Raw genomic sequence first — 26,546 nt, 5'->3', positions numbered from 1 at the left:
CTTTTCATTCATTTACTGCCCCATATTATTTCATTACTTGTGATCCTCCTTTTATGTTTTTTTTCTCTTTTCTTTTGGGTCACTTTGGGGATTGTTTCATTGTGAGAATAATTGTAGTAGTATGGAAATTAGTGGGGGCTGATTGCAAGAAGAGAAGAGCAGAAGTAAAGGTGAAAGGAAGGTATGTAAGAACAGGTCAAGGTGGGTTAGGAACATGTGCCTTGATAGGTGAGACTGAAGAACGCAGGGGAACTCTTCTCACTGGGACACGTTAGCATCTGACATGTTCACTTGAGCAGGAGACAAAGGGGAAAGGACTAGCTCATAGATGTGCTGGGAAGGCAGAGTCAGCCTCTTTCCTTTGTGACAATTTGGGCAGGTGCTGGTCACTGCAAGACTATTACCAGGAGTTGTAGTATTAGCAGTTAATGTGGTGCTTTACTTCTCTTCAAAAGTCTTTTGGGTTTTGTCAAAGTTTAGGTCATCGATGAGAAAATGCTGGACAAGTAAATGTCACACATTATGTATGCACTGGTAAAAAGAGTCTAATGCAACTGTGATGGTTTAGATCTAAAACATCCCCCCCAAAAGTCTCATGTGTTCAGAGGTGAGGTCTTTGGAGGTGACTGGATCATGAGAGCTGTTGTGCATCAGTGGAGAGATCCAATGATGAAACCATGATGTGATGGCTTTATTGGGATATATAGAGGACTATCTCTGGTCTCTGGCCCCTTCTTTACTGGCTCATACGATTTTTTTCTACTTCCTGGCTGCCCTGAGGTGAGCAGCTTTCCTCTGTCATACCCTTCTGCCATGATGTTTCTGTCTCACCTCAAGCCTAGAAGGAACAGAACCAAGTGAGCACAGAATGAAACCTTGTGAAACCTCAGACAAAATAAACATTTCCTCCTTTAACTTGTTTTCCTCCGATATTTGGTCATAGCGATGAACTGACTAACACAACAACTTTCTTCCCCAAACAGGATTCTCTTTGTAGAGAACCTGTTGGAAGGTGGTCCAGTCCTTACCCATTACAGTAGGGATGGGAAGCTTAATACCTCATGTGACAATGGATTACATAGTTTAAATGGGTGTCTTCCACCCCTACACTTACATTTTGAGCATTTGTATCTGAATTTTCAGTTACTTGTCCTAATCCTGCCCTTTTAATGTTTCAGGGAGTGGAGGTCTTAGGTCTTCAGATATTTGAATGGAATATGCCTTTTATCTCAAGCTGCTCTAGCCTAATCACTCTTGTCCTCTCAACTAGTCATACCTACTTCTCCTAGTCTCCTCTCCGTGTTGCATAACACATGCAGTCACCATGATGAATCAGGGCTCCTCTGAGAGAATAATTCCCTGAAGAGTGTCTGAACTCAAGTCACCACACGTATCTTTAAATGTGCTAAACATTATTTATGATGAATGTTATCATTATGCATATCTAAAATGTACTAAGAAAATAAAAACTGCAAAAAATAAAAGAAGACTGAAACTAGTGGCTCAGTTAAGTATTTAAAATCTTGGTTTTATAACTGACTAATTATAGTAACATGTACGGCCTGCCTGGTCCCTTTTTAGCAGAACACATCTATGTTGCATGTACCTGTACTTTCTCTCAGAGGGCCACAGAGAGTTAAAAAAAATACCTTTGCAAGTATGAATATACCACACTGAAACCCACTATTCTGTGTAATTAATTAAAATGCACCAATAAGCAAATAAAAACATCCTCAAATATTTTGAAAAAAATAATTAATATATTCTTAGCTTTTACTGATTTCCAGTATCTGCTGTACAATGTTAAATATGCATATTTGCAATTGATTAAACTTATATACTGATTTCTAGTTTCTCCTAACTGATAATAATTGTCATATTTCCCAGGCAGACAGATAAATATACTTCAGAATTTTGAGTATAAATTTCATTTTATTCTTTACTATTTTCTATAGACATATCTTAACTAAATTTGGGTTTGTAATGCTGAGATGTTTTACAGTTCTGATTAGGTCTGCTATTGTTTCACTAACCTCCCCAGTTCTGAGGTACCTACTTTCAAAAAGTATGTTTTCAAAGGCTGTATATAATTAGTTCCATGCACATCCTGGGAAGGTACAGCCCAGCCCCTTTGGTTATCTTTCCATAGTGATGGTGGGATTTCCTTAACTAATTTGCCTAGGGTGGAGTTTTCAGTCAAACTATAAATTTACCTATGCATTCCTTATTTCTCCACATAGTTAAAAAAGAAAAGGAAAGATGGAATGAATATATGAGTTGTCAAGTGTCAAGTCCTGTACCCTGTATCTAGGCTGCGCCCTTGACCTGCCTTTCTATTTACCTTATTGAAAAACTGAGTTTAGCATTACTTAATCTTTGAGAACAAATAAATCTTTGTTATTGCTGATTTTATTCCAAGTTTCATAAACCAATGATTTAACAATTTATTTTGGAACCTAAGAACAGATCAAAATTAAACCTACAGTTCTTCATAAATGCAACATTCATCTTTTAGGCATACAGAGGTAAGGTTCTAGAGAAAAGTAAAATTTGGAAAAGCCTAAGAAAATGGGAAGTTAATTCCCCTACTTTGTGTGTGACTTTACTCATTGTTGGTAGGATTATAAATTGGTACACACTTTCTCAATCTGGCACTGTGTCAAAATTCAAAATATGCATAACATGGGGTCGTCCATCAGTTTCTAACTAAAAAGAAAGTTGGACAGGTATATGGGGATTATAATAAAAAGATATCACTGGGATAGTAATCCTAGCAGCAATTAATGAGAAGTAAGCAAAATGTTTATGGATCAGAATTCGGCTTAATAAATGATTATACTCTTCTGGAGGTATGTGTATTCCATTACAGGAACAATGGATATTCAACAATGTATCAGAAGGAAAGTGCATCATGATACAGTGTTGAAGAGGAAGAAAAGCAGGCTATGACATTCATATAAATATTTAAATGTCTACATACAAACGTATTTGTAGTTTTCTCAAGCATGTATGTGAAAGAACCACAAAGGAACACAACTATTGATGATTATTGTGGGTACTTAAATTTAAGGGAAAATACATTCTCTCTTTTACCCTATTCCCTTCCTCTGATTTAGTAAAATATAGTAACTTCCTCCTGGAGGGCTTAGCTAACAGACCTAGCCCCTTGCAAACACTGAAGAATGCTCATACTTACAATGAGAGCTATGGCTGTGGTCATGCATGAACAGCTGGGTGGAAAAGGAAGAGTTCCCAAGTCGCTGTCAGGCTCTGAACCAAGACAGCAGTGCCAAATTCAAAGCCTCCTCCAAGGGCCCAAGAGACTTCAGCTGGATCAAGTCACTGTCCATCTGACTTTAGCATCATGGGCCAAAACTGGGAGTATCTCTTCCTGGGTCTTTTCAAGTTGAGAGAGTTAACAGTACAGCTCCAAGTTCAGGAAATTTCTTGTAATAATAGAGCATCGCAATAATGTATAGGCTAAAGTCATGCAAAAAATATTTGTTTCATTCCCACACACTGAACTTGCTAATTATACAGGAGCTTGGACATTAAGGACCTAACATAAAGGATTGAGTCAAAAAGCATAATTAAGGCTCAGAAGCACCGTGTGCCAGGAGACATTATCCTAAAAAAAGCATTCAAAAGAAAATAGCACACTGACTTCCCATCTCCTACCATTTTTAGAAATAATCCATTTAAAACATAATCTACCACAATGATTATTTAGGAACAGATATGAATTAGAAACTAGGTCTTTAGTTCTAGAATTTTATGGTTAAGGGCCCAAGGATCTCTCCAACTTGGAAGCTTTATAGGATTCTTTATTTGAAATTTGTGCTATAGAGAAAAGACTTCAAATTTCCAAGTCTTATAAGCTGTATAACTGAAAGAGACTGTTATCTTGGAGTGGTGGTGGTAGGTGCATTAATGAAAGACTGAAACCATAACCAGCCAACTTCTGTTAAGTACGCAGAGAACAAGAATATGTCCCAGGAAGTACCCAAGATCCATGAAACCCATGGTTAGAAATGACCCGGCAATCTAATCTCAGGAGACATTTTATCATTAATTGAACATGCTGGTGCTAAGCTTGCTTTGTGCTGACAGTTTTCATATCACACTCTTGCTTAGGAAAACACAGACTCTCTACTGTCTTATGAATCAGATAGAATTAGTTCAGTCACTAGGCAAGACCAACCTTTCTCCTCCAAACAATCCACCTCCTCCCACAGAAACTCTCTCACAGATGGTCTGTCCCTGGTTCCCAGCACACACAGATTCTTCTCCATCCTGGTGCTTTCCTGGCCAGGAATAACCCCTCTCTAAAAGACCAGGCACTTCAGCTTCTATCACAGCCTGACTCAAAATACACTCCATTAATTTTTTCCCCCACAATTAGAAGTGCCCTAAAAAACAAAGAAAACTAGACATGGGATCGGAAGACCTGGGCCAAATGATCAAAGTTAAGCCACTTAACAGCTACGTGACTACCACAAGTTATTCAACCTGTCTGGTTGCAAATGGCATCAGCTGGATGCTGGATAACAAGATATCCTAGGTGTTCATGTTCAGTCTGTGGCTCTTGATCCCCTTTTTACAGCCTTGGAACATCTCGAACAAGGCTTAGACCCTTTCTATGTTCAATAAACTCTGCTGATCAACTGTGTCTTTTACCTTTCAACATTCTGCACCCTGTGCCAACAGGCTTATCTCCTCTAACACAATCACTCCTGGGACACAGTACTGTACTGGCTCCCAATTTCACCTTTCCTGGTCACAACTGCAGCCAAAAGCCATCCCAATTTTTGCCATTTATTTTATATTTACAGTACCTACATTTTCAAGACTATCCATGTATAGATACCAAGTATACAAATGATATCGGGAGTCCCACTTTTGGGAGTTGCTGATTCATTTCATTAGATCAATGCTGCTCTGTCAAGCAGATCCATCAGCTTATTGGTGTCCCTTTGGTGAGATTCTAAGTGTGTAGGTCTACTAGCTGGCCCAGGAATCAGTATTTATTGAAGGAGAGGAAAAAGTGCATCAAGAAACATCAGAACAGAATTTAGATTTTGGGAATTGCTGCTACAGGTAAAATAACTGAGGCTCACGTACATTGTTTTGAGGATTTTCCCTTGAAATAGAAACTGGGAGCTAAAACAGTCATTTGTACCATTTTTATAATTATTTCCTATTCTTACTTGTGATTGTCCTTTGTCAATCTATGGGGACAATATTAAGCCTTTTGGAAGTTGCAAGCTGTGAATCATTGTTCTCTTAGAAAAGGCTCAATTTTTTTCAATTTTTTCCATGATCACTTCTCAGTGTGTCTCTGCTGAGGAATAATCATGGCAGGATTCCTTCCTCCTTCGCACTTCTTATACAGGGAGGCCTCTCTGAGGCCTGGGGATGCTTTTATGCTCATAGAGACCTTGGTGATGTATGAGCATGTACCAACTCTGTCCTTGAGTAAGTATGTGATTTCTATTTGGCTTGTTCTAGAGGTTATTTTATTCTATTATTTGCATTTCATCAGTGTAAAGATCTGAGAAATAGTATAATGTCCTGGTAAATTGTCATAGAATGTTGTGTTCAATAGAGAATAAGGCTTCTGTTTTCACAGAACACATATTTTTTATTTTTGCATTCTCTGAGCTTTACCAAGAATAATATAATTAATAAACAAATAAACCATAGAAGTTAGGCCAAAGATTGTACCAAAGATAGCTCAAGGTAAGAAGCATTATCTACAAATTGTGCACAGAGGAGAAAAGATGTTATGCTGTATCCTGGATCCCTATCTGGATTCCAGAGACCCAAGGAACATTCCAAAAGTAATTTGACTTTGTGTACAGTGCAGGAAGACTAAAATTTCTGACAAAATTTCATATGGAGAAGTGGGGATAATTTTGGGTCCCGCTTTGAGCAGAAGCTGAACATTTGGTGTGGCTGAGAGGAGAGAATCGGGCTTTTTTGTGACCATTCTTCTGACAAAGCTCGTGGGGGATGCAACAGCCTGTCCTAGTCCCATGGAGAATTTATGATGGGTTTACTCAAGAGGATTTCTGCTCATAAAAGTCTGCAAAACAGTTCTGTTAAACCTATAATTATAAACAGAAGAATACTACTTAAATAATTTTGCACCCACAGTACCATCTGATTTAATAACCATCAAGTCCAGTCAAGAACATCAAACTTGATACATCTGAGTCTACTAAAGGTGATTACTGAGCATGCACAACTGACTGTGAGATGCTAATGAAAGAAAGAAAGGAAGGAAGGAAGGAAGGAAGGAAGGAAGAAAGAAAGAAAGAAAGAAAGAAAGAAAGAAAGAAAGAAAGAAAGAAAGAAAGAAAGAGAGAGTGAGCTAGCAGGATAACAGCTTCTGACCTATTTTAAGCAACTGAAAATTCTCAGCAATGATTTTCAACATAGAACTGCCCAGTGGTAAAAAAGGAGAACCTCTTACCAAGTGTATTTTCTGGATTCAATACCAGAAATGGAAGCAAGATGACAGGATGTGCCCAAAGTGATGTATATGTGGGTGACCTATTACAGGAATGTAGAATGCCTGACTTCTAGCCAACACCTAACTCCTTCCACTTTGGAGAAAGTAAGAACCAATCAGAACAATGATCTGCCAGTACTGTATAGATTTTTTTCCCTACTGAGTGGAGTTTTTACTAACTGAATGATCACACATCACTCTAAAATTTACCTTACAGGGAAATCTTCACTTTCTCCTTCCTCCATTCTTTTGATGATGGTCAGAACAATATTTGCTGAACAGCATGCTTTTTAACTGAAAAGATATTTAAAAAATCAAACATTCTGGTTTGTTTCAAGGAATATGTTCTCAGCTAAAGCCTGATACTTTCTTCCTGTGGGGTGAGCCACAGCTGGCCATGATTCACCAGTTTCCACCAGCTAACAATAAAAAATTATGTCCTATTCTAAAGAAACAAAAGAAAAATTACAGTGAAGCTGTGCATTTCCTTTCTTGTCCCTAAAGACAATCTGAAGAAGTGATTCAATATGCCAAATTAAGCCATGAGAATTTATCCACATCTAGTAGGGATTAGCAAATGTTACAACACTGATCATGGCTTCAACATAATTTATATCCCAAATTCTAAGGCTCTGGGTTTAGCATGGTCTTTTTCCAGTCCTGGCAAAGGAGGATATGGAACACAGTCATGCGTGGTCCTCTGAGGATCTTTATCATATGTAGGACAAACAGGAGTTCTTTGCGTGTGACAAGGACAAGTTGCTTTACACAGTAATGCTACCCACAGAACCAGATTTTAAAGAATGGATAACTGATTTTAAAGAATGACCTACTAATGGGAGATGCAGGAATTTCTTCCCTCAAGCCTAAGAAAATTGTTCTGGAAGCAGAAAATCTAGGGAAGGAACCCTCTTTGCTTCTGGCCAAAGCTAGGCATCCACCTGCAGCTTGGAAAACTTTAGCAACAAGTATTAGTTACATATTTGGAATAGGGAAGATTAAGTTCCCTAAACTCTGAGCTAGCCAGCTTTGATTGGGTCTGCTCCATCCCATTTCTCATCAATACTTGCCAAAAGCACAAAGAGGCATCTGGGACATTTGCTCATAGTATCTGCTATTAAGATAAATCAGCAACACTTAAGTGTCTCTGGTTCATAAAAATAATCCCTTAGAGATGTCCATTCCCTCTCCAAATTATCAACTTGCATCACTAGAAAGCTCAGGAACACACAGGCTCTTGTTAGAAGCCAAGCTCATCTTGAGAAGCTTCAGAAGACCCTGACTGCAGTAGAGAGTGCAGCCTGGACATTCAAGACCAGGGTTGAGGTATGAACACCCACTTTCACTGGGAGGAAAATATTTGAGTCCATACTGAATTGATTCTTGTAAGTCCATGCTTGCTCATTTTGTACCATTTAGTTTTATTCAAGGATAAGTCAAGGTTTGACCTCAAAAAAGCAGAAGAGGAGGGCCTAATTGTGAACAGCGCCACTCAAGTTCTTTCTTCTTTGGTCAGGGAACAGGGTTTATGCTGAGGGATTATCACAGGGCATGGTTTGGAACCATCATTCCTCAAAGCACAGTGCTACCCTGTGGGAAAGAAAAAGATAGCCCTATCTTTGCACCTCAGTATTGAGACCAATATCCATCTGGTCAATAGCCCTCAGAGAAAGATCTCATTGAAAGACCTTGCTCCAGAGAAGATGCTTCATCATCAGGTTGTCTGTGAATTATGTATGGAAAATCATACCCATTTTACAGGAGGATATGGTGGTTAACCTGCTCACTATTACACAAGTAACAAGGATAGATGATTCAAGATTAAACCTGCCAAAGGAGCATACTTAGCCTTCCTTCTCCTTATTGTCTCTGAAATCTAGAATTCCCAAATATTCCCTGGTGGGAAACAGACATCTTGATGTAAAAACAAAGGTTCTAGGGGTGCTGCCCTCTGCACTGATTAGCTGAATTTCCATCCTGGCTCATCAGCTCTCTGACTCTGTTTCCTCATTGGCACAGCAAATATAAAGATGATACTATCTCTTCAAGTTTTTATGAGGACCATAACAAATTAAAAACAGCACATTTGCCTAATATATCTCTCTTCAAGAAATATTAGCTGCCTCAATATATTATTGAAAATTTGTCTTTCCCACTCAACTGCAAACTCCATGAAAGCAAACACTGCCCTTTGCCTGTGCACCCTCAGGCCTGTGCTGGGGATCAAGCACTGTGTGCTGCTGTGTGTATACCAAGAGTACCTCAGATGACCAGCATTCCACAGGCTTTAGCGGGTTGTTGGTTCACTCTTTACTTTAGAGAGGGACCTGAGCCTGGGGGAGAGTAGCAGAAGGAGCTGTGCACCGTCTCTCAGTGTGTTGGGGTCAGAGGCAGGCTAGCACTCTGATTCTAGGGTCCACCCTCACACGCTGGGCCTTCTACTGCTTGTCAGCACTTCCTTGGTAAGGTGGGCTGCCTTGCTTTGCTTAAGCTTTCAACACTGCATCTTTAAAATGGTTGCTACACCTGACATCTCCCAGAACACTGGGCCCCAAACCCAAGAAGAGTGACAAGAGAAACTCTGCCAGGCTGTGTGACTCATACACCTCCTTCCTACTCTAGCATCTGCAGGGTTTTGGCACACCCCAGGTCATCCAGAACTGGTTGGCTTCTGAGCTGTGTTTGTAACTCTAAGACTGGCCCATGAGAAAGAGAAAATAAACCAGCCACAAGATTATCAGTTAATCGGAGGTTTGGGGGCATAAAAACAGCCCTACGTTTTGGCCTTCTGAGCTGCCATTCTTGTGGATTTTCATTGTTTTCTGGGATGATAGTCTCTCTATTCAATCAGAACTTGTAACCTTTTGTCACAACTCAATTCTGTGACTGTGTCAAAAATCACTAGAATAAAGATCTGCTGGCAATGTCCAGTGGGTATTTCCCATTGACCTTATCAGGGCAGAGATAATGGTTGTTTTGTACATATTTTTTGGGAAAATAATCTCATCTAAACATTGGTGTTGAAGGGTTCTGGCTCCCCCACCTTGTGAACTCAGCAACTGCACTTGGGTACTGGGCCTGAGAAGAACAGATTCCAGCCCTTCTGGTTGAGGTTTTTCCCCCGGAGGAACCCCTCCCTGCACGGGGTTCCCACCGGGCTCACCCTCACATCCTGTAAGTCTCAGCTCACATCTCTCTTCCTCAGGAAGCCATTCACAGACAAGCTCATTCAAATCACCTCCCAACCCCTCAGAGAACACCATCTTAATTTTTATGTCATTTAACATGCCAGATGATCCATATGACCAGTGTATTTTTGTTTCCTGTGTGTTCCCCCCACTAGAATGTAAGCTCTCTCAAGGCAGGAGTTGGTGTCTGTTTGGTTCACTGCAATATCCTCAGTGTCCAAAAGAGCATCTGGAATATAGTATATGCTCAACAAATATTTTCTGAATAAACTGCCCACTTCCTACCCACCTAAGAACTTTTAAAGATCTCCCTCTGCCTCTTGCTCTTTTAGCTTACTGAGAGCTTGTACTACCTACAGTAGTATTCTGTCCCAAATCAATGAGTGGCGTGTTTGCAGAGTGTAGCTTGGCAAAGTTAACACAAGCAGTTTCCATTTATTTAAGAAGTAACAACGTAAGTACACATATTTGTAGGATGGAGCTATTTCTGAATTCCCTAGAATCTTTAAAAATACCCGTAATTGCTGGGTGGCACATGTCTGTAAATCCCAGCACTCTGGGAGGTTGAGGCACAGGATCACAAGTTCAAGCCCAGCCTGGCAATTTAGCAAGACCATGTCTCAAAATAAAAATAAAAAGGGCCAAGGATGTAGCTTAGCACAAAGGGTTAGGGTTCAATCTCTAATATCACAAAACAACGACAACAAACAAAAGATAAACCATAACTCCAATAATTCAACTTTTGAGCATTTATTAAGGAAAATAACAGAAAAAAAGGCATTATAATGTTCATTGCAGTATAATTATAAAAGCGAAAAACCAGGAACAAATTGAACTTCCCAAGAATGGGAGACTGATGAAATTAAGTATAGTAAGGAAAAAAAATCGTAAACCAAGAAATATGTTTTTGAAGGCTTTTAAGGACATAGGAAAATGTATTCAATATTAAATGTCTAAAAGTCTAAAAATCTTTATTGTGTACTAGGCCATATACTTGTTCAAATACGTAAGTAAATAATGGAATATAGGAAACTATAAATCTTGATGAAATCTTGATGATAGTTATTTCTGAGTGGTGGGATTATAGATGATTTTAGGTTTTTTATTTACATTTTTCTAAGTTTATTATTTTTATGATAAAGAATTAATGTATACACTTTTGACCATTACTTTTTAATATAGTGCTTTTTATGTTATATGATTAAAACAACAATAAAAATGAGAGATTCTGAAACTTTTAATTCTGGCTTTAGCATGTTGTGGAGAATGAAAAAAACAGTAGCATCCTCCCAAAAAGAATGGAGTTGAATGCAAAGACAAGCCACTGGACCTTTTCATTTCTGTGTTTCTTCTGTTTGCTGATTGTCTCTAACATGAGAGAGGAGGGTGAAGAATCTTTTTCCTGTGAAATTATTGTTTGCAAAAGCCAAGAAAGAACAAACTTGGTTGAACAACAATGCTGATCACTTGCAAAATCAGTACAAGTTGAACACAGTCATTCAGAGGCAGTGTGAACCAGAAAAGGAGTGAAAAAAGGGCTTTTCTTTCATTTTGAAGTTCAGCATCAGAAGGACACAAGGGCAGGAAGTTGGGTCTTTCTTCAATTCATTTTAAATGATACGGTGAAGACAGCCTGAAAGGACTTTTAATTATATGATGAGAGGAAGGGAGGGAGGGAGGGAAAGAGAGACAGAGGGAGGGAAAGAGAGAGAGAGAGATCAGGAGAAACCTACTTTTATATGCTAAATGATGAAAAAGAAAATGGAAAACTAAAGAGGAAAAACTTTCAAGCAGCTACCTTGAGAAAGAAACATGAAGGCACTCTACATTTTCTTAGGAAAGTGCAGGATGCTTGATGGGTCACAGCCCCTCCCCCCAGTGGCAGCTTGAGGCCTGGTGATATAGGAAGAGATAAGTTCCCTCCCCAGGCTGCACACTGTGGCCTCAGGTCAGGCAGGCGGCAGCTGGGGCCCAGGGAGTGGGGCTGGGAGTGGGTGCTGTGCATGGTCACGGAACAAGGCCTTCTTCTCGTTCTTCCTTTCACCCCAGGTTGCAAGTCAGACTTGACCAGTCTAGAGCTAGCTCCTGTGAGGAGCACGGAAGAGAGCTCCATGTATGAGAGCTCCCGGGCTTTGGTTCCACCCTTCACTGGCCGAGGCATCTGTATAGCCCCTGGATCTTAGTTTCCTCAGATCTGAAATAGGATTACTAATGTCTGGTTTTCAGGGTTGTTGTGAGGATTAAAAGAGATGATGAATTGAAAATCCCTAGCCCAGTACCAGGTATACAGTAAGAGCTCAAAAACTGTTAGTACTTCCCATGGTAAAATGTAAATAGTAAAACCATGATGAAGGACATGAACACTATTCACATTATACCTGCAGGGAAGCCTTCTTGAAGCAATGTCACCCTAAGATGCCCCCAAATCTATGCAGTGGGATTCTTCCTCCCCAAAGTATAACTACTCTCTGGTGGCCACCATCTCTGGTGGCCACCAACTTTCCCCTACATGCACTCTGCTCTGGTGGTGGATCTGAAGGTTTTTGGAGGCGGTAATGAACAGGTTAAAGTCTAGGGGGTTTCATACGTGTCTAATCCAATAAGAAGCTTGGTAAAACATGCGTTATCACTTAAAGAATAAATGTTTAAAAATAGAGCACAGATGTGAAATTTGAATTTAAAAAGAGAGAGAGAGACCACGTGAGAGATCTTCTTGGCATTTGCATGCTATTCTGTTTTGGTCACCTTCAGCTAAGCCTGTGATTCTGAGGTGCTCTGCCAACAGCTAGATTCTGTGGAGGTGCTTTAAATTACTGAACAAAAGCTGGCAAATTTCTCTTAAGCTTAAAAGTCAGACCCATCTCCCCTTTGTGCATTTCTAAAAGCAGGAGAACACACTGGTAAAGTTGGTCTTTTTAAGTTTTTCTACCTAAAAATATTACACTTAAAAAGCTATGTTTAAAAAGCAGAGTGAAGTTTTTGTTTCCTTTTTCCCCTTTAAGAATGCTTACTCTAGGTTCCCTGAAAATGTAAGAGACAGCATCATGGTTGGACAGGCATTTGTCACAAAAAAATAGGCTATTGATGGTCAATCATATAATTTATGCAAATTTCAAGAATTTCTTCTTCTGCAAGAAATATTCTTTGACCTTTTAGGCAAGGAAGATTTTTGAGCTTTAGTAATATTTCTGCATAAAACCAAACCAAACAACCGCGCCCCCCCCCATAGCAATTTTTCTTATTGTCTCTTTCATAAGCTAACATCTATCTTACTGGAGATAGAGACTATAAAACCTCAAGTGTCATGGAAAAGTCAACATTGCTTATAGCTGAAGAGAACTCAACACACAGGAGAGGTACTCCAAGCATATTTAGGGAATACTAAAGTAGTATATAAAACAAGGCTTCCACCAAAGCAAGACCTTCAGATAACAAACTCAGAAGGGGGTCCATCAGCCTTACCTTGAGGCTCTGAGAAGATGCCCTTCTAAGAGGGATTTGGGAAGCACATGGAATCACAGAGGAAATATTTTGGTTCCTTAATCTTAGAGTGTATTTTGTGTCACAATTGCTGAACTTAATAGATTCCTTGAGTATTGGGGTTGAGACACCAGCTGCCTAGGGGAAGGAATAGTTCCAGGCTGAAAGCAGACCAGCGTCCTGTCCATTACTTGGACACTAAGAGGAAATGTTTTTCAGTAACATAGAGGAGTTCAGGTTTGCCTCCATGAGAATGGCCTGACCTCAGCCTATGGAGGAGTTTCACTATTTCTTTTTAAAAAGGGGGTTCTCCAGAGCACACTGCAAAGTCACTTCACATTGAAGTCAAAAGCAAATAGAGATGTGGGTAGATTTTATTAGAGGGACAGGAACAGCTTACCCCAAAGTGAGTCTGCTATACAAACCAATGCATTTGCATTTCAGCAATTTGATCTGGAGCAATTCTGTGGTGCATTACAATGCTGGGATCAAATCAAGCTTTTCTGGAGCTCATCCAAACACAACACTAAGCTATGGGAACCCCACTGCCTTGAGTTCCTCCACTGCTGTTTAATTGTGCTTACCTTCTGAACCATAAGGGGTAATTAAAAGTCATCTGCATACAATGCAAGGGGAAATGAAAGCCTGAGGGTTCCAAGTAGAAAGGAAAGAACTGCCAGGCTACCCACTCAGCTCTGGTGCTTTTTGCATTTCCAACCGGCTGTGTCCACCTCTGGTGACATCCAATTTGACTAGGATCCTATGTTTACAGGTGTTGCTTCTGACCGCCATCTGGGACAGACTCTGCCTTCTCCCATTCATGGCACATCTGTTTGCCTAGTCCTTGGAGATGCTCTTAAAACTTTTGGACAACACAGGGCAGGAAGCCTCCATGGGCAATGGTGCTAACCTGGCATGGCCATCACAACATTTACCTGGACATAGGACTTTAATTTTCTGTAAACACTGGGGTTAAACAGAGAATAATGGAACTTATCTCCTGGTCTTCACACCTTCTTGCTCCCAACTGACCTGTCTGTTTCCTCGTGGCCGAAAGCAATACCCAGAATTTGTAGAAAAATGAAAAGAAAGCCAAGTACAATTTATCTCAGATCGATCTCAAAAGTATTCTAACTGGTTCTGAGAAATAAGCTGGTTCTAATTTTAACTAAACAACAGTGCCTGGACTTCATTTAAAAAAGGCATTTTCATCAAGGATGTGCATATCACTACTTCAGCAACAGGAAAGCATTTGGGAATAAGGCTTATGGGGTAAGATTTAGTCTTAATCTTTCTTCAAAAATCTTTTAGCAGCAGGCAAATCCAATGATTTCAGAATTAATTATTTTGATGTTAGTCCTTTCTTCAAGGGTGGAGGAAAAGAGTTGGGGGCTTTGAGTTCAGGCACTGATGAAGGAAGATAGTAATTTTAGTAATAATTTTTAGAACTAGCCCTCCTAGAGAAAGACCAAAACTAAATCTCAACTGAGATCTACTCCTAACACTGCACAGATCTTGAAGCCAGATACTTTCTCTCTTTCTTAGAGACAGAATAAAACATCAGAGGTGTGTGCTCATAAAAAATCCAGAAACCGGAAGAATACAAGTTAGACTGACTTAAAGGCCAACTCCACCAAACTGCTTAATCTTTTCCTTTTTTTTTTTCCCCCAGTACTGGGGATCAAACTTGGGATCTTTCACTTGTGAGGCAGGCGGCAGAACCACTGAGCTAAATTCCCGGCCCCTCCTTTTTTTTTTTAATGCAACAAGAAACAGAAGGTTAATCTGTACTACTCTCTTACCTTCATACTGTGTTCAGCCTAGAAAACCACCCAAATGTCAACACCTGGGGAGTGTCATAAAGATTCTTTCATTGTTAGGCATAGCTGGAATTTCTGGACTCATTTCATATCACCTCTGGCTTTTCTGACAGATGTTTAACAGAAGTTAAAGTATTTCTAGGCAAATTGATTTATGAGATATACAGAAGTTTTCAGGGATGGAATAGAGGGGCTCCCTTCATAATAAGAATCTTCTGCCCCATCTGGGAATGGAGTGACATTTTATTCAAGAAGAATTCACGAAACTGGGGGGAATTTAAAGTACAAAAAGGTAAGGAGGTTTGGAGAAAAAATTAGCCACCATCCCATGGCTCAGGCATAGGAAAAGGGACTTCTTTAAAATGCCTTGAAACATGTTTGTAAGAAAGGGAGAGGCACTATTTTGGGGCCATCAATTGAGGAACAGGCCTTACTCTTCTACCAACTCCTACAGATTGGTGGTGGGTACCCAAAATATTAGGGTGCAAACAATGAGGCTTAGTTTTGTCTAAAGGGAACAGGATCATGATTGATCATTGATATATGTCTCTTAAGAAGCTGCCCTAGTAGCTTCTTCATTATTTCATATGTTCAACAAATATTTGCTAAATCCTGACTACAGGCTGGCAATTGTCCTAGGCCTGCAGATGAATGGTGAGCAAAAAAGTCTTGAGATCAGAGTCCTCAAGGAACTCATAAACTAGCAGAGCAGACAGTTACTATTCTAATTACCAAAAAACAAATGGAAATTTTCATCTGTTACAAGTGCTGGAAGACAGAAATACATGTACTATGAAGGGCCAAATTGAAAGATTTGATTCAGTAGAGAAAAGTTCCAGAAGGCTTCTCTGTGGAAGTGATGTTGGACTAAGATTAGATGGATGTGTAGGCATTAACCAGGTGAATAAAAAAGGGAAAAGTTTTCAGGTAGAGGGAATGGCATATGCAAGGGTAAAGTGCAACGAATGGTTTGATCTGTCTTTGTTCTGACACCTACGGGAGCCAAAGAAAGATTTTCAGCAGTGAGGGCTGGAGGATGATAACAACATGAGATTTGTCTTGGGAAAAGATTATGCTTCTGCTCAGAGAAGTGTGGAATGGTTAGCCTGACGTGCAGGGCAGTTATTCTTCTCATAGGCATAGCCAACACTGTGTAGAGGACATAGTATGAGAATGGCCTTCACACAAGAAGGAGGATACGGGATCTGGGCTCCCAGGGCATGTTGCTGAGGCTGCCAGAAAGTCAGGGATAGCATTTTGTCAAAAGCCACTGTTCCCACTCTACCTGAAAATCTCATGAGGTGTGACAGGCACATTCTGGCATAAATTCTTCTTTGTGGCTCCAACGTAAGTGGCCATGCATCTTAAAAGTGTATGAGAAGCCTCTGGAACTCCTTGGAGGGCAGAGATTGGGAGTGCAAAGAGTGGACTCACCAGAGCAGTCTCCAGAGTGGCTATCAGAGCAGACCTCAGGAGGGAGCCCTCCCTGTTCTGAGGCAACCAAATGAGTGCATTCTGCTTCCTAAAGACTGAGAATCTCCACCTCAGCATACACCACTCTAAGCAGAGGTTGTACAAGAGTCCTACACAGCCCACTTCAGTTCTTGCTATGACAGATCACCTCCTCATTCACTCACATCAGACGCTGTAGGCTCCCACATTAGAAGTTTTGCACTGGCTGCTACCTCTGCTGGAACATTCTTCTCCCAAATGTCCACATGGCTCATTCCTTCGCCTTCCTCAAGTCTCTACTCAAATACCCTTCCCTAGAGACTCTTCCTAAAAATTCTTTTTAAAATCATTACCAGCCCATCATTCCTACTCTGGCACTATTGTTCTCCCTTATGTATATTTTTCTTTTTCTCTAACTCATAATTTGTTACTTATATTCATTATTTATTGCTTTTTATCTCTCCATTAAAATCAAGCTCCAAGACCCAGCAGAAATCCAGAGGATCATCAATGCCTATTTTGAGAACCTGTACTCTAATAAAATGAAAAACACAGAAGAAATGGACAGATCCCTAGATGCACAAAAATTGCCAAAGTTAAATGAAGAAGATATAGAAATTCTAAACACCCCAATAACAATGAGTGAAATTGAAAATGTAATAAAAAATTTACCAACAAAGAAAAGCCCAGGTCCTGATGGCTTCACTGCTGAATTCTACAAGACATTTAAAGAAGAACTATCACCATTACTCTTTAAACTCATCAAGGAAATTGAAAGAGAAGCAAGGTTTCCAAATTCATTCCTAGAAGCAAGTGTTACTTTGATTCCAAAGCAAAGGGAAGACTCAACCCCAAAAGAGAACTACAGGCCAATCTCCCTAATGAACATAGATGCAAAAATCCTCAACAAGATACTGGCAAACAGAATACAGAGGGTCATCAAGAAGATCATACACCCTGACCAAGTCAGATTTATCCCAGGGATGCAAGGATGGTTCAACATTTGTAAAGCAATAAATGTAATACATTATATTAACAGGGTCAAGGACAGAAAACATATGATCATCTCAACTGATGCAGAAAAAGCATTTGACAAAATCCAACACCCATTCATGATAAAAATGCTACAGAAAATTGGAATAAAAGGTCTTTATCTCAACCTGATTAAGCCCATTTATGAAAAACCAACAGCCAACATCATACTAAATGGTCAAAAACTGAAAACTTTCACACTAAAATCAGGAACAAGACAAGGATGCCCACTATCACCACTCCTGTTCAATATTGTTCTGAAAACACTAGCCACAGCAATTAGAAAAAAGAAAGAAATAAAAGGAATAAAGATAGGAAAGGAAGAACTTAAACTCATTATTTGCTGATGATATGATACTTTACATAGAAGACCCAAAAAACTCTGCCAAAAGACTTCTAGACCTTATTGACAGATTCAGTAGAGTAGCTGGATATAAGTTCAACACTCAAAAATCAATAGCCTTCTTATATGCAAATAGCAGACTCACTGAGAGAGAAATTCAGGAAAAAAATTCCTTGTACAATAGCATCCAAAAAAATGAACTATCTAGGAATCAACCTCATAAAGGAAGCAAAAGACCTTTACACTGAAAACTACAGCACTCTGAAAAAGGAGATTGAGAAGGATATAAGAAAATGGAAAGATACTCCTTGTTTCTGGATAGGAAGAACAATATAGTGAAAATGGCCATACTTCCAAAACTACTATATAGATTTAATGCAATGCTGATTGAAATTCCAACAATATACTTCACAGAACTAGAGAAAACAATCCAAAAATTCATTTGGAACCAGAAGAGACCTACAATAGCAAAATCAATTCTAGGCAACAGAGACATGGCAGGGGATATCACGATCCCCAACTTGAAACTATACTACAAAGCTACTGTGATAAAAACAGCATGGTACTGAAAAAGAAACAGACCCGAGGATCAGTGGAATAGATTAGAAGATGGAGAAACAACTTCAGACATACTCAGCCACCTCATCTTTGACAAAGAAGCCAACCACTCTCATTGGAGAAAGATAGCCTATTTAATAGATGGTGTTGGAAAAACTGGATTTCAACCTGCCAAAGATTAAAATTAGACCCATACCTATCACCAGGCACTAAACTAAGATCAAAGTGGATTAAAGATCTAAATATTAAGACAGAAACACTAAACTTCCTGGAAGATGTTAGGTAGAACTCTTGAAGACATTGGCATAGGAAAAGACTTTATGAACAAAACCTCAGTAGCACGGGAACTAGCACAAAGAATCAACAACTGGGATCTCATCTTATTAAAAAGCTTCTGCACTGCAAGAGAAACCACCAACAGAGCTAACAGACAACCTACAATATGGGAAAAAAATTTTAGCAGCCATACTTTAGACAAAGGTCTACTATCTATAATATATAAAGAACTGAAAAAAGTCAGACCCCCTAAATTCAAAAACCCAATTCAAAAATGGGCATCTGAAATGAACAGACATTTCTCAGACAAAGGAGTAAAAGCAGCAAATAAATATATGAAAAAATGTTCAACATCACCGGTCTTTGGAGAGATGCAAATGAAAACAACACTGAGATTCCACCTCACTCCAGAAAGAATGGCTGCTATCATGAAATCAACCAATAACAAATGCTGGCAGGGGTGTGGGGAAAGAGGAACCCTGTTGCACTGCTGGTGGGAGTGCAGACTGGTGCAACCACTGTGGAAATCAGTATGGAGATACCTCAAAGAACTAGGTCTAGAGGTCCCATTTGACCCCACTATTCCCTTGCTGAGTATCTTCCCAAAAGAATTAAAAGAACCATACCACAGAGATATATGTGCACCCATGTTTATAGCAGCACAGTTTGTAATAGCTAAAGCTTGGAAACAGCCCAAGTGCCCATCAACTGGAAACTGGATAAAGAAGATGTGGTTTTTTTTTTTTTATAAAGTGGAGTAGTACTCAGTCATAAATAATGAGACACTAGAGACATTTATAGCTAAATGGATGCATCTTGAGGCCATACTCTTAAGTGAAATAAATAGAACACATGTGTAAATACCGAATAGTTTCTCTAGTGTGAGAAACTGAAAGTGTAAATAAGGATGAAAATGATTAAAATGAATAAGTGATAATTTGAAATAGGAAGAAAAGGTCAAAAGGGGTAGGGGTGGTGGGTGGGGAAGGGGAAAGGAAAGAAGGGAAAGGAAAAATTATGAGAAAAGAAAAAAATGGAAATGAAGTCTATGTAAATAGGGAAGGGTGGAGGGGGTGAAGGGTGCACAGGTAATGGGGAAAAAAAAAAGAACCAAGATACATCATGTATAGGTACAAGCACCCAATGATAAATGTAAACATATTGTATACCTAAAATTTACCAATAACAGAATTTTAAAATATAAAATAAGCTCCATGAGGAAAGGGTATTTGTTTATTTTGGTCTCTCACATAACTCCAAAATGCCTAGCACTATGATACAAAGGAGACATGCCATAAACTCCTGTTGAGTTTAACTCCAGTTGGCATTTGGTTTTACCAATCTCCTCACCCTTCCTGAGCAGGCTGGGAATCAAGGCTGAGGCTTCAGAACTGGGTTTCCCTGATGACATCTGTGAGATGTGGGAACTAACCCATGCCTCTCAGTGCTGGTATAGGAAGGCAGTGTTCAGCCCAGACAAGAGCAGAGTCTCAGCACTCCTCCAGCCTGAGCCCGACTCTGCACAGCATGATGAAGTGGTATAATACTGATTAAGTCATATGGTGTCTTGGAGCCTTGGTTTGATAAATTAAAAACTGAGGATGATGTTTTTCTCAGTGCAGCAGAAACAATATCTGTCATGGATGAATCCTCAGCACCTGGAAGAAAACCTGGCCCACAGAAAGTATACAATATGTTGATTGGTTGATTATGGGAAGAATATGAGATGTCTGTAAGGTTTTGGTTCTGTTTCTCCCTCAGTCCTGGGGATCAAACTGAAGGCCTGGTTTATGCTAGGCAAGCTCCCTACCACTGCACTCTATTCCCAGCTTTGTTTATAAACTTATATCACATAAAGCATTTAACATGGTGCCTGGCCTGTGGTAATCATGCATTCACATAACAAGTGTTTTTTTCCGTGCATATTATGCATCTGGCAAAGTATAATACCTGTGGTGGTTATTGAATAAACTACTCATATTTAGTCACTGGAAATGGTGTGAGCAGTGGAGAGATTTTCTGCATAAGACATTTTGAGCTCCATGGGAAGCCTGAAGAATATGGCACCTCTCATGAGGCAGTTGGCCTGACCATCTGTGTTGAAACTGAGCAGGCCAGACCCATGCCCCTCCCTTCTAAAGGCTGGCCCCTGAATGAGCTCTGCTCTTTCAAGTCAGCCATGCAGGTGAAGACATCTAAGGTCTGGAACTTGTCCTTCCTGACTCATGTCTCCAGGGGCTGCATACACAGACCAGGCAAATTTCATAAGTACTGTGGGCCTCTTTAGCACAAGTTGGGAGCTGGGGGCTAAAGTTCCTGACATGCGTGCTCACTGCTCCACAAATGCTTGATCTTTGGGGGAGAGGGCTAGGGAGGCTTAGATGCCAACATCTGTCTGCTCTTTCTGCCACAGTTCAACAATATATTCTCACTTAGTTGTAATTTTCAGCTGTATGCTGAATAGCAATGATGAAATAAAAATTAGACTATTTTTAAAGATTAGTGGTGATATTAATTAGCAGCAGCAGTATAAATAGCAGCTCCTCTGTACCAGGCGTGTGCAAAGCACTTTGAATACTACACATCAAAGTAACTTTTTGAATCATGTTACTATCCCAATGCGCTGATGAACAAACAGAGGTCCAGGGAAGTGCCCATAAGTATCCAGATAACAAGACCTAAAGTCAAAGTCAACCTAAGCAGTTCAATAGTGGATGTCATCTGTAAAATCTACTTAAGGTTGGCAAAGGGTCTCTAACAAACATCGTGGTATGTCCAATTGTGAGAACTAAGCAAGTTGCTCCACTTCCTTGGACCACTGCTTTTTTCTATAAGAACGACAGTTAGGAGCTTTGTTAGGAGTTGATCAATTAACATATACAAAACCCTTAGACCCATGCCTCACACTTGGTAAGCTCACAAGTATTAATAGTTACTCTTGATGTGGTCAAATAGTAGTCTAAACTTAAGAATTCCATTGCTTCTCGGCCTTTTGGCTAAGATCAAGTGTAAACTTAAGAATTCCAAGCAGAACTCTGTAAGTGGTTAGAGTTCTTGGTTTCTTAACCGGGGTTTTTGGGCATCTACATCATGTTTGTGAAGACAAAAGAGCCTCACAATTTCTGATTTTGTTTATTACAGTGATTTCCTTCCCACACCTCATGGGTACTGTGGATTCAGGAAGACTGACTAAAGCCTGAAGTCTAACACAAGTTGTGTGTCTTTGGGCTGGTTAGTTGCACATAAGACTCAGTCATGCCCCCTGGAAAAGAGTGATAATCTTAGCCCCCACTTGGGGCCATCACTTGGCTGTGATGACTGTGAGACAAAATCATTGAGGGACCCTGGATACAAGGTCAAGCGCACAGTAAACACTCAAAAAAAAAAAAAAAGGCAACTGCTTTTATAAGCAAATTAGCCAATATTGTTAGATTCACTATCATTTGCAAAAAAGGTAGTTAAATTAATGGGGTTTCTATTGCTTTTTGGTGGATAGGAGTAAGAAGGGATTTCAGACCCAAGCCACATCACCAAGGAGCCTAGCCTCTTCCTTCACTGCCTCTTCCTCTACAACAATCCTTCAGATCCTGCCTCAGCCCAGGAAGGGGCCTACCTCTTACACAGCTGGGATTTCCCAAATGTGCTCCATGACACCCAAAACCAAACCTGTTGCAAAGAATGAAGGCTTTGTCCAGTTTCCCAGGAGCAAATTGAAGGGCTACACTTAATCCTTGCTGGAATCTAGGAGTGCATTTTCATGATGGTTAGAAAAAAAAAAAGCAGCTTTAAAAAAATCCTTATTGGGAAAAGTAGAGGTATATATATCGAAGAGAAAGAAAAAAAATCCACTCTAAATAATCCACTCTGACTGATAGCAATGCCTCTGGCTCCTTGGCTTTGCAGCGCCATGAGGCCATTTTTGAAGAGTTGACCCTGTAGGGTGGCCACCAAGTTTGGAACTACTGCAAACACACAATAAATGAAATGACATCACAAATCATTGTATGATGCTATCATCTATGGTCTCCAGCTTTATGGCCACTGAGCATTAGAAATTATCAGAGGAGATGAAGGTCAAAATAGGATATAGCTCTTATGCACCCCCAAGCCCCATCGGGGGATGAGTGTCTCCTTAGCAGCTGACTGACCTGAGACCTTTGCATCATGTATACATCGTAGCTGGACCCGTGGTACTTGGCCGTAATATCTGGGCTGTAGCCAGCATCACAAGTGCATGGTATATTCGAGCTCTGGGGCTGTTTCTTAGGTCTATAAACCTGTGGGAGAAAGCTATAAAGGTTAGGTGCAGGAGGGGAGTTTGCAGGGAGCACAAGGAAAGAACTGGGGGAAAGGAGAGAAGGAAGCTCATCTTGACTTTCTATGGCTAAGTGGGTAGAAAACCCAGTGTAGAAGATGCACAGCCCCAAACAAAGAGGTCAGATGTAAGCAGTCCCAGACCCCTGGGGCCAGCAGTAGCGAGGCATGCCACTCTGTGGAATGACCCCAACATTTGGCAGCAACTGAGACCCTCCCTCTGCAAGGGGAGGGTCCAGGCATAGCAGCAGGATCTGTCTTTCAGCAAGGCAGCCCCCTGAAAAATGGACCAGTTTAGGGCTAACAGATGTCTTTTCCTTCCTAAGGGAAGGGTTAGCCACATTTTAAGTTAAGGGGGTTTATTCTTTCAGGCTTCCTTCCACTCATCCTACATACTGTGCTTAGTAAAGCTCACCGTAGCAGGCAGAGAGCCACTCCCAGAGATGGAAATCAGTGTGGATTCTCTACATGGTAATCATGTGCCATTTAGAGAGCTTTGGAGCCAAACATTACCTGGTTAGGATAGGTAGCCACCTTAAGAGGCCACAGATCACTGAGCTGAGCAAGTGAATATCTTTAACCATCGCTTTATGAAATTCTCCAGGTTATATATGAGGAGAAAAATCATCTGCAGACTTCAGCGTAGAATTATTTCCATTTTAAGTCACTTCCAGAAACTCCTCCAAAAGGCAAAGAACTTTAGACACAAGTTGGTCTATGCTTTTCCTTCCGTTTTCACGAAAAAAAAAATATATATATATAATGGCCAAAAGAAGAGGAAGCACAGGATATTGGCACAAAAAGGTGATTTAAAAAATTAAACTGAATAATGGCTGTGAGGTTCTAAGCCTAATCTGGCAGTACTATGAGCTGGAAGCTGTTCCTTTACTGAAAGGTCCTGGAGAAAATGATTGAAGAACCAAAGTTGGAAGTATAGAGAGAAAGAAACTTAAAGAACTCGATGAGAGGAGTTATTTATAGGGAATAGGAAGTGAACAAGACAGAAACAGAAGGCCACAAGTCCAACAGAAAAGAAGGCACCCAGAATTTAATTGGGAACTATTATGCTTTATTTAGCAGTCAAATTCCACTGGAAGGAAGAGAGCCGGGAGTTATTTCTGGGGAGATGATACTAATATAAAAGAAAGAACCACAGCGCTGATGACAAACCACATAAGCCCAGCCACATGCACCAACACAGAAAAGCAGTCAAATTGTGGTCTAGCACCAGTTTGGGCCATTCTGCTCCTACCTGGTTTTAGCTACTTGAGCCCACAGGATGGACATGGGAATATGAAGAGTGGCTAATCCCAGAGAAAGCACCCAAGGCCCCAAGCCCAGCAAAACACACCTTTCATGCAGGAGGCCCCACCTGCTGCTTTAATTGATGCACTAGTCGGTCCTTCTCCCGCTTGAGGGCCATAACTTCTTCCTGTGTCTTTTTCTTTTTGGAAGCTGACAATTCCAGCAAGGCAATATTTGCGTCTTTTTCACTGATTGCCGCAAGAAGTGCTTCCTGTCTGGTAAAAATAAAGATTATTGTGATCATTTTACCAAAGTGGAAAAAACTCCAAACAACTGGCATTTAGAGTAGAAATGAGTCCCAAGTCATGATCTCTGAAAAAGAAATAACAAATATTGGATAAGACAAACTCCCTTCTTGACTCTTAGAATGGACAAAGAAGTTTGGGTTAGAATCCCTGAGACTTGTACATGATATCTTCTGAGAGAGGCATCTTTCAATGGTTTCATTGGTACAGCTGCAAATTAGAAGTGGAAGAGGATCAATCCATTTACTTCTAAGACACTTTCATCCATCTATCCATCCATCTGTCCATCCATCCATTTTTGAAGGTTTGAAGTCTCCAAGGCAAACCAACAAAACTAGGTAACAATTTCAACATTAAGTATTACTTTCTTATGAAAGATTTTCATTTGAAGACAGGCAGAGATATTTACTAGGGTTCCCTTTCCATTCTCAATCTGTTTAGTGAAGGTTAGCCCTGTTCTCTTCCTATAGGCTTTGCCTTTGTCATACAGCACCACACCTTCCAGGTTTCGGCCAAATGTACTCTCTGGAGAGAATCTTTCTCTGGCTACTTCCTCAAATATTGTTTCTCCATCTTCTACCCTGTCAGGGTTCTCTTATGCTACACTGTTTAATTTTTCTCCAGCACTCTTCATCACTTGACAAGGTCTTAGATATTTATTATTTGTTTGCTTTCTTGATTAGATCCGCTATGAAACTGGGACTTCATCTGTTTTGTGTACCACCAGTTCTCCAGCTTCTAGAAGAGCCCTGAGCATAGTGGGTAATCAGAATGCTAATTCAGAGTCGTGCGGAACACGTCGAATCAGCCTGTGCCCTGGCAAAAATCCACTGGAAACAGCCCCCCCGCCCCGTACAGCCTCCTGGTTCCATACTGCAAAGATGCAGAGGACACCAGACCAACAGACCACGGTACTGAGTCCTGCCACTCCTGGCCCAGAGGTAGGGGCTTCTGAGCCACCATCCCACTGCTCCTGGTCCAGAGGAAGGGGCTTCCTGGTCAACATCCCTCCCGCTGCTCCCAGCCCACAGGAAAGGGCTTTTGGGCCACCATCCCTGCCACTGCTCCTGGCCCCTGTCCCATCTCTCCCAGCTCAGAGGAGGTAATCCATGCAGGCGCCAACAGCCCCCCGGCCAGTTGAAATGAGAAAACACGTAAATAAGTCTCAAAACCAGACTTCCAGATCACCTACAGCAAACCCAAAGGGAAATGAGATGGAACACTCTGATACTCAACCACCTGGACCCACTGAACTGGCAACAAAAGGGGATCTGGAAAAAATGAAATCAGAAATAATTTCTCAGATAACAAGAGAAATTGTGCTCCTAGTGCAAGACATGATTAATAAATCTAGAGAGGAGCTGAGGAACATGATGGAATCCCAACATAGGAAACAAATGGAATCCATAAAACAGATGCAAATAGATTTCCAGGAGATGAAAAACTCCATTGAAAGTCTACACAGCAGAATGAGCCAATGTGAGGACAGAATTTCAGATATAGAAATAAGATTGCAATTAATGACGAGGAAAAGAAAACTTGCTTCAAAATTATAAGGGAACATGAGAAATCAATCCAGCAGCTGCTAGATGATGCAAAGAAGAATAACATAAGACTGATCAGAGTCAATGAAGAAACAGAAGAGAGTGCAGATGACATAAAATCTCTCTTCACAGAAATAATGGCAGAAAACTTCCCAAGGAGGGGAAAAGAGCTTGACATACAGATAAGTGAGGCATATAGGACTCCAAATAGCCTTGACCAAAAAAAAAATCTACACTTAGGCATATAATTGTTAAGATTCCAGAAACTCAACAGAAGAACAAAGTTCTACAAGCAGTTAGAGAAAAGAAACAAATCGCATACAGAGGAAAGCCCATCAGAATCACAGCAGACTTCTCAACGCAAACCTCAAGGCAAGAAGAGCTTGGAGTGACATATTCCAAGCCCTAAAAGAAAAGAGCCTCCAACCCAGATTGATGTACCCTGCAAAACTATCTTTCAAAAGTGATGGAGAAA

General features: G+C 40.4%; 1 protein-coding gene across 29 annotated transcripts in view; it reads right to left on the bottom strand.

Annotated features, from left to right (window-relative positions):
- The window catches only part of Erc2 (ELKS/RAB6-interacting/CAST family member 2), a 1,049,338-nt gene that overhangs the window by 210,919 nt on the left and 811,873 nt on the right, over positions 1 to 26,546 (bottom strand). For 16 of the 29 annotated variants that reach the window (XM_021244028.2, XM_021244029.2, XM_021244031.2 and 13 more), the window contains 2 exons: positions 24,350 to 24,497; positions 22,812 to 22,940 (listed from right to left, as the gene is read on the bottom strand). In XM_021244028.2, the coding sequence (XP_021099687.1) occupies positions 22,812 to 22,940; positions 24,350 to 24,497 (277 nt within the window). Of the gene's footprint in view, positions 1 to 6,724; positions 6,809 to 22,811; positions 22,941 to 24,328; positions 24,498 to 26,546 lie in introns of those variants that run through there. The other 13 variants (XM_004864323.4, XM_004864324.4, XM_004864325.4 and 10 more) reach the window with 4 other exon arrangements.

This window comes from Heterocephalus glaber, unplaced genomic scaffold (genome assembly GCF_053883595.1).
Source record: "Heterocephalus glaber isolate CG9 unplaced genomic scaffold, H.glaber_assembly_v1.0 deba00001472, whole genome shotgun sequence".
Taxonomy (NCBI): domain Eukaryota; kingdom Metazoa; phylum Chordata; class Mammalia; order Rodentia; family Bathyergidae; genus Heterocephalus; species Heterocephalus glaber.
This window is presented reverse-complemented; position numbering and strand designations above follow the sequence as displayed.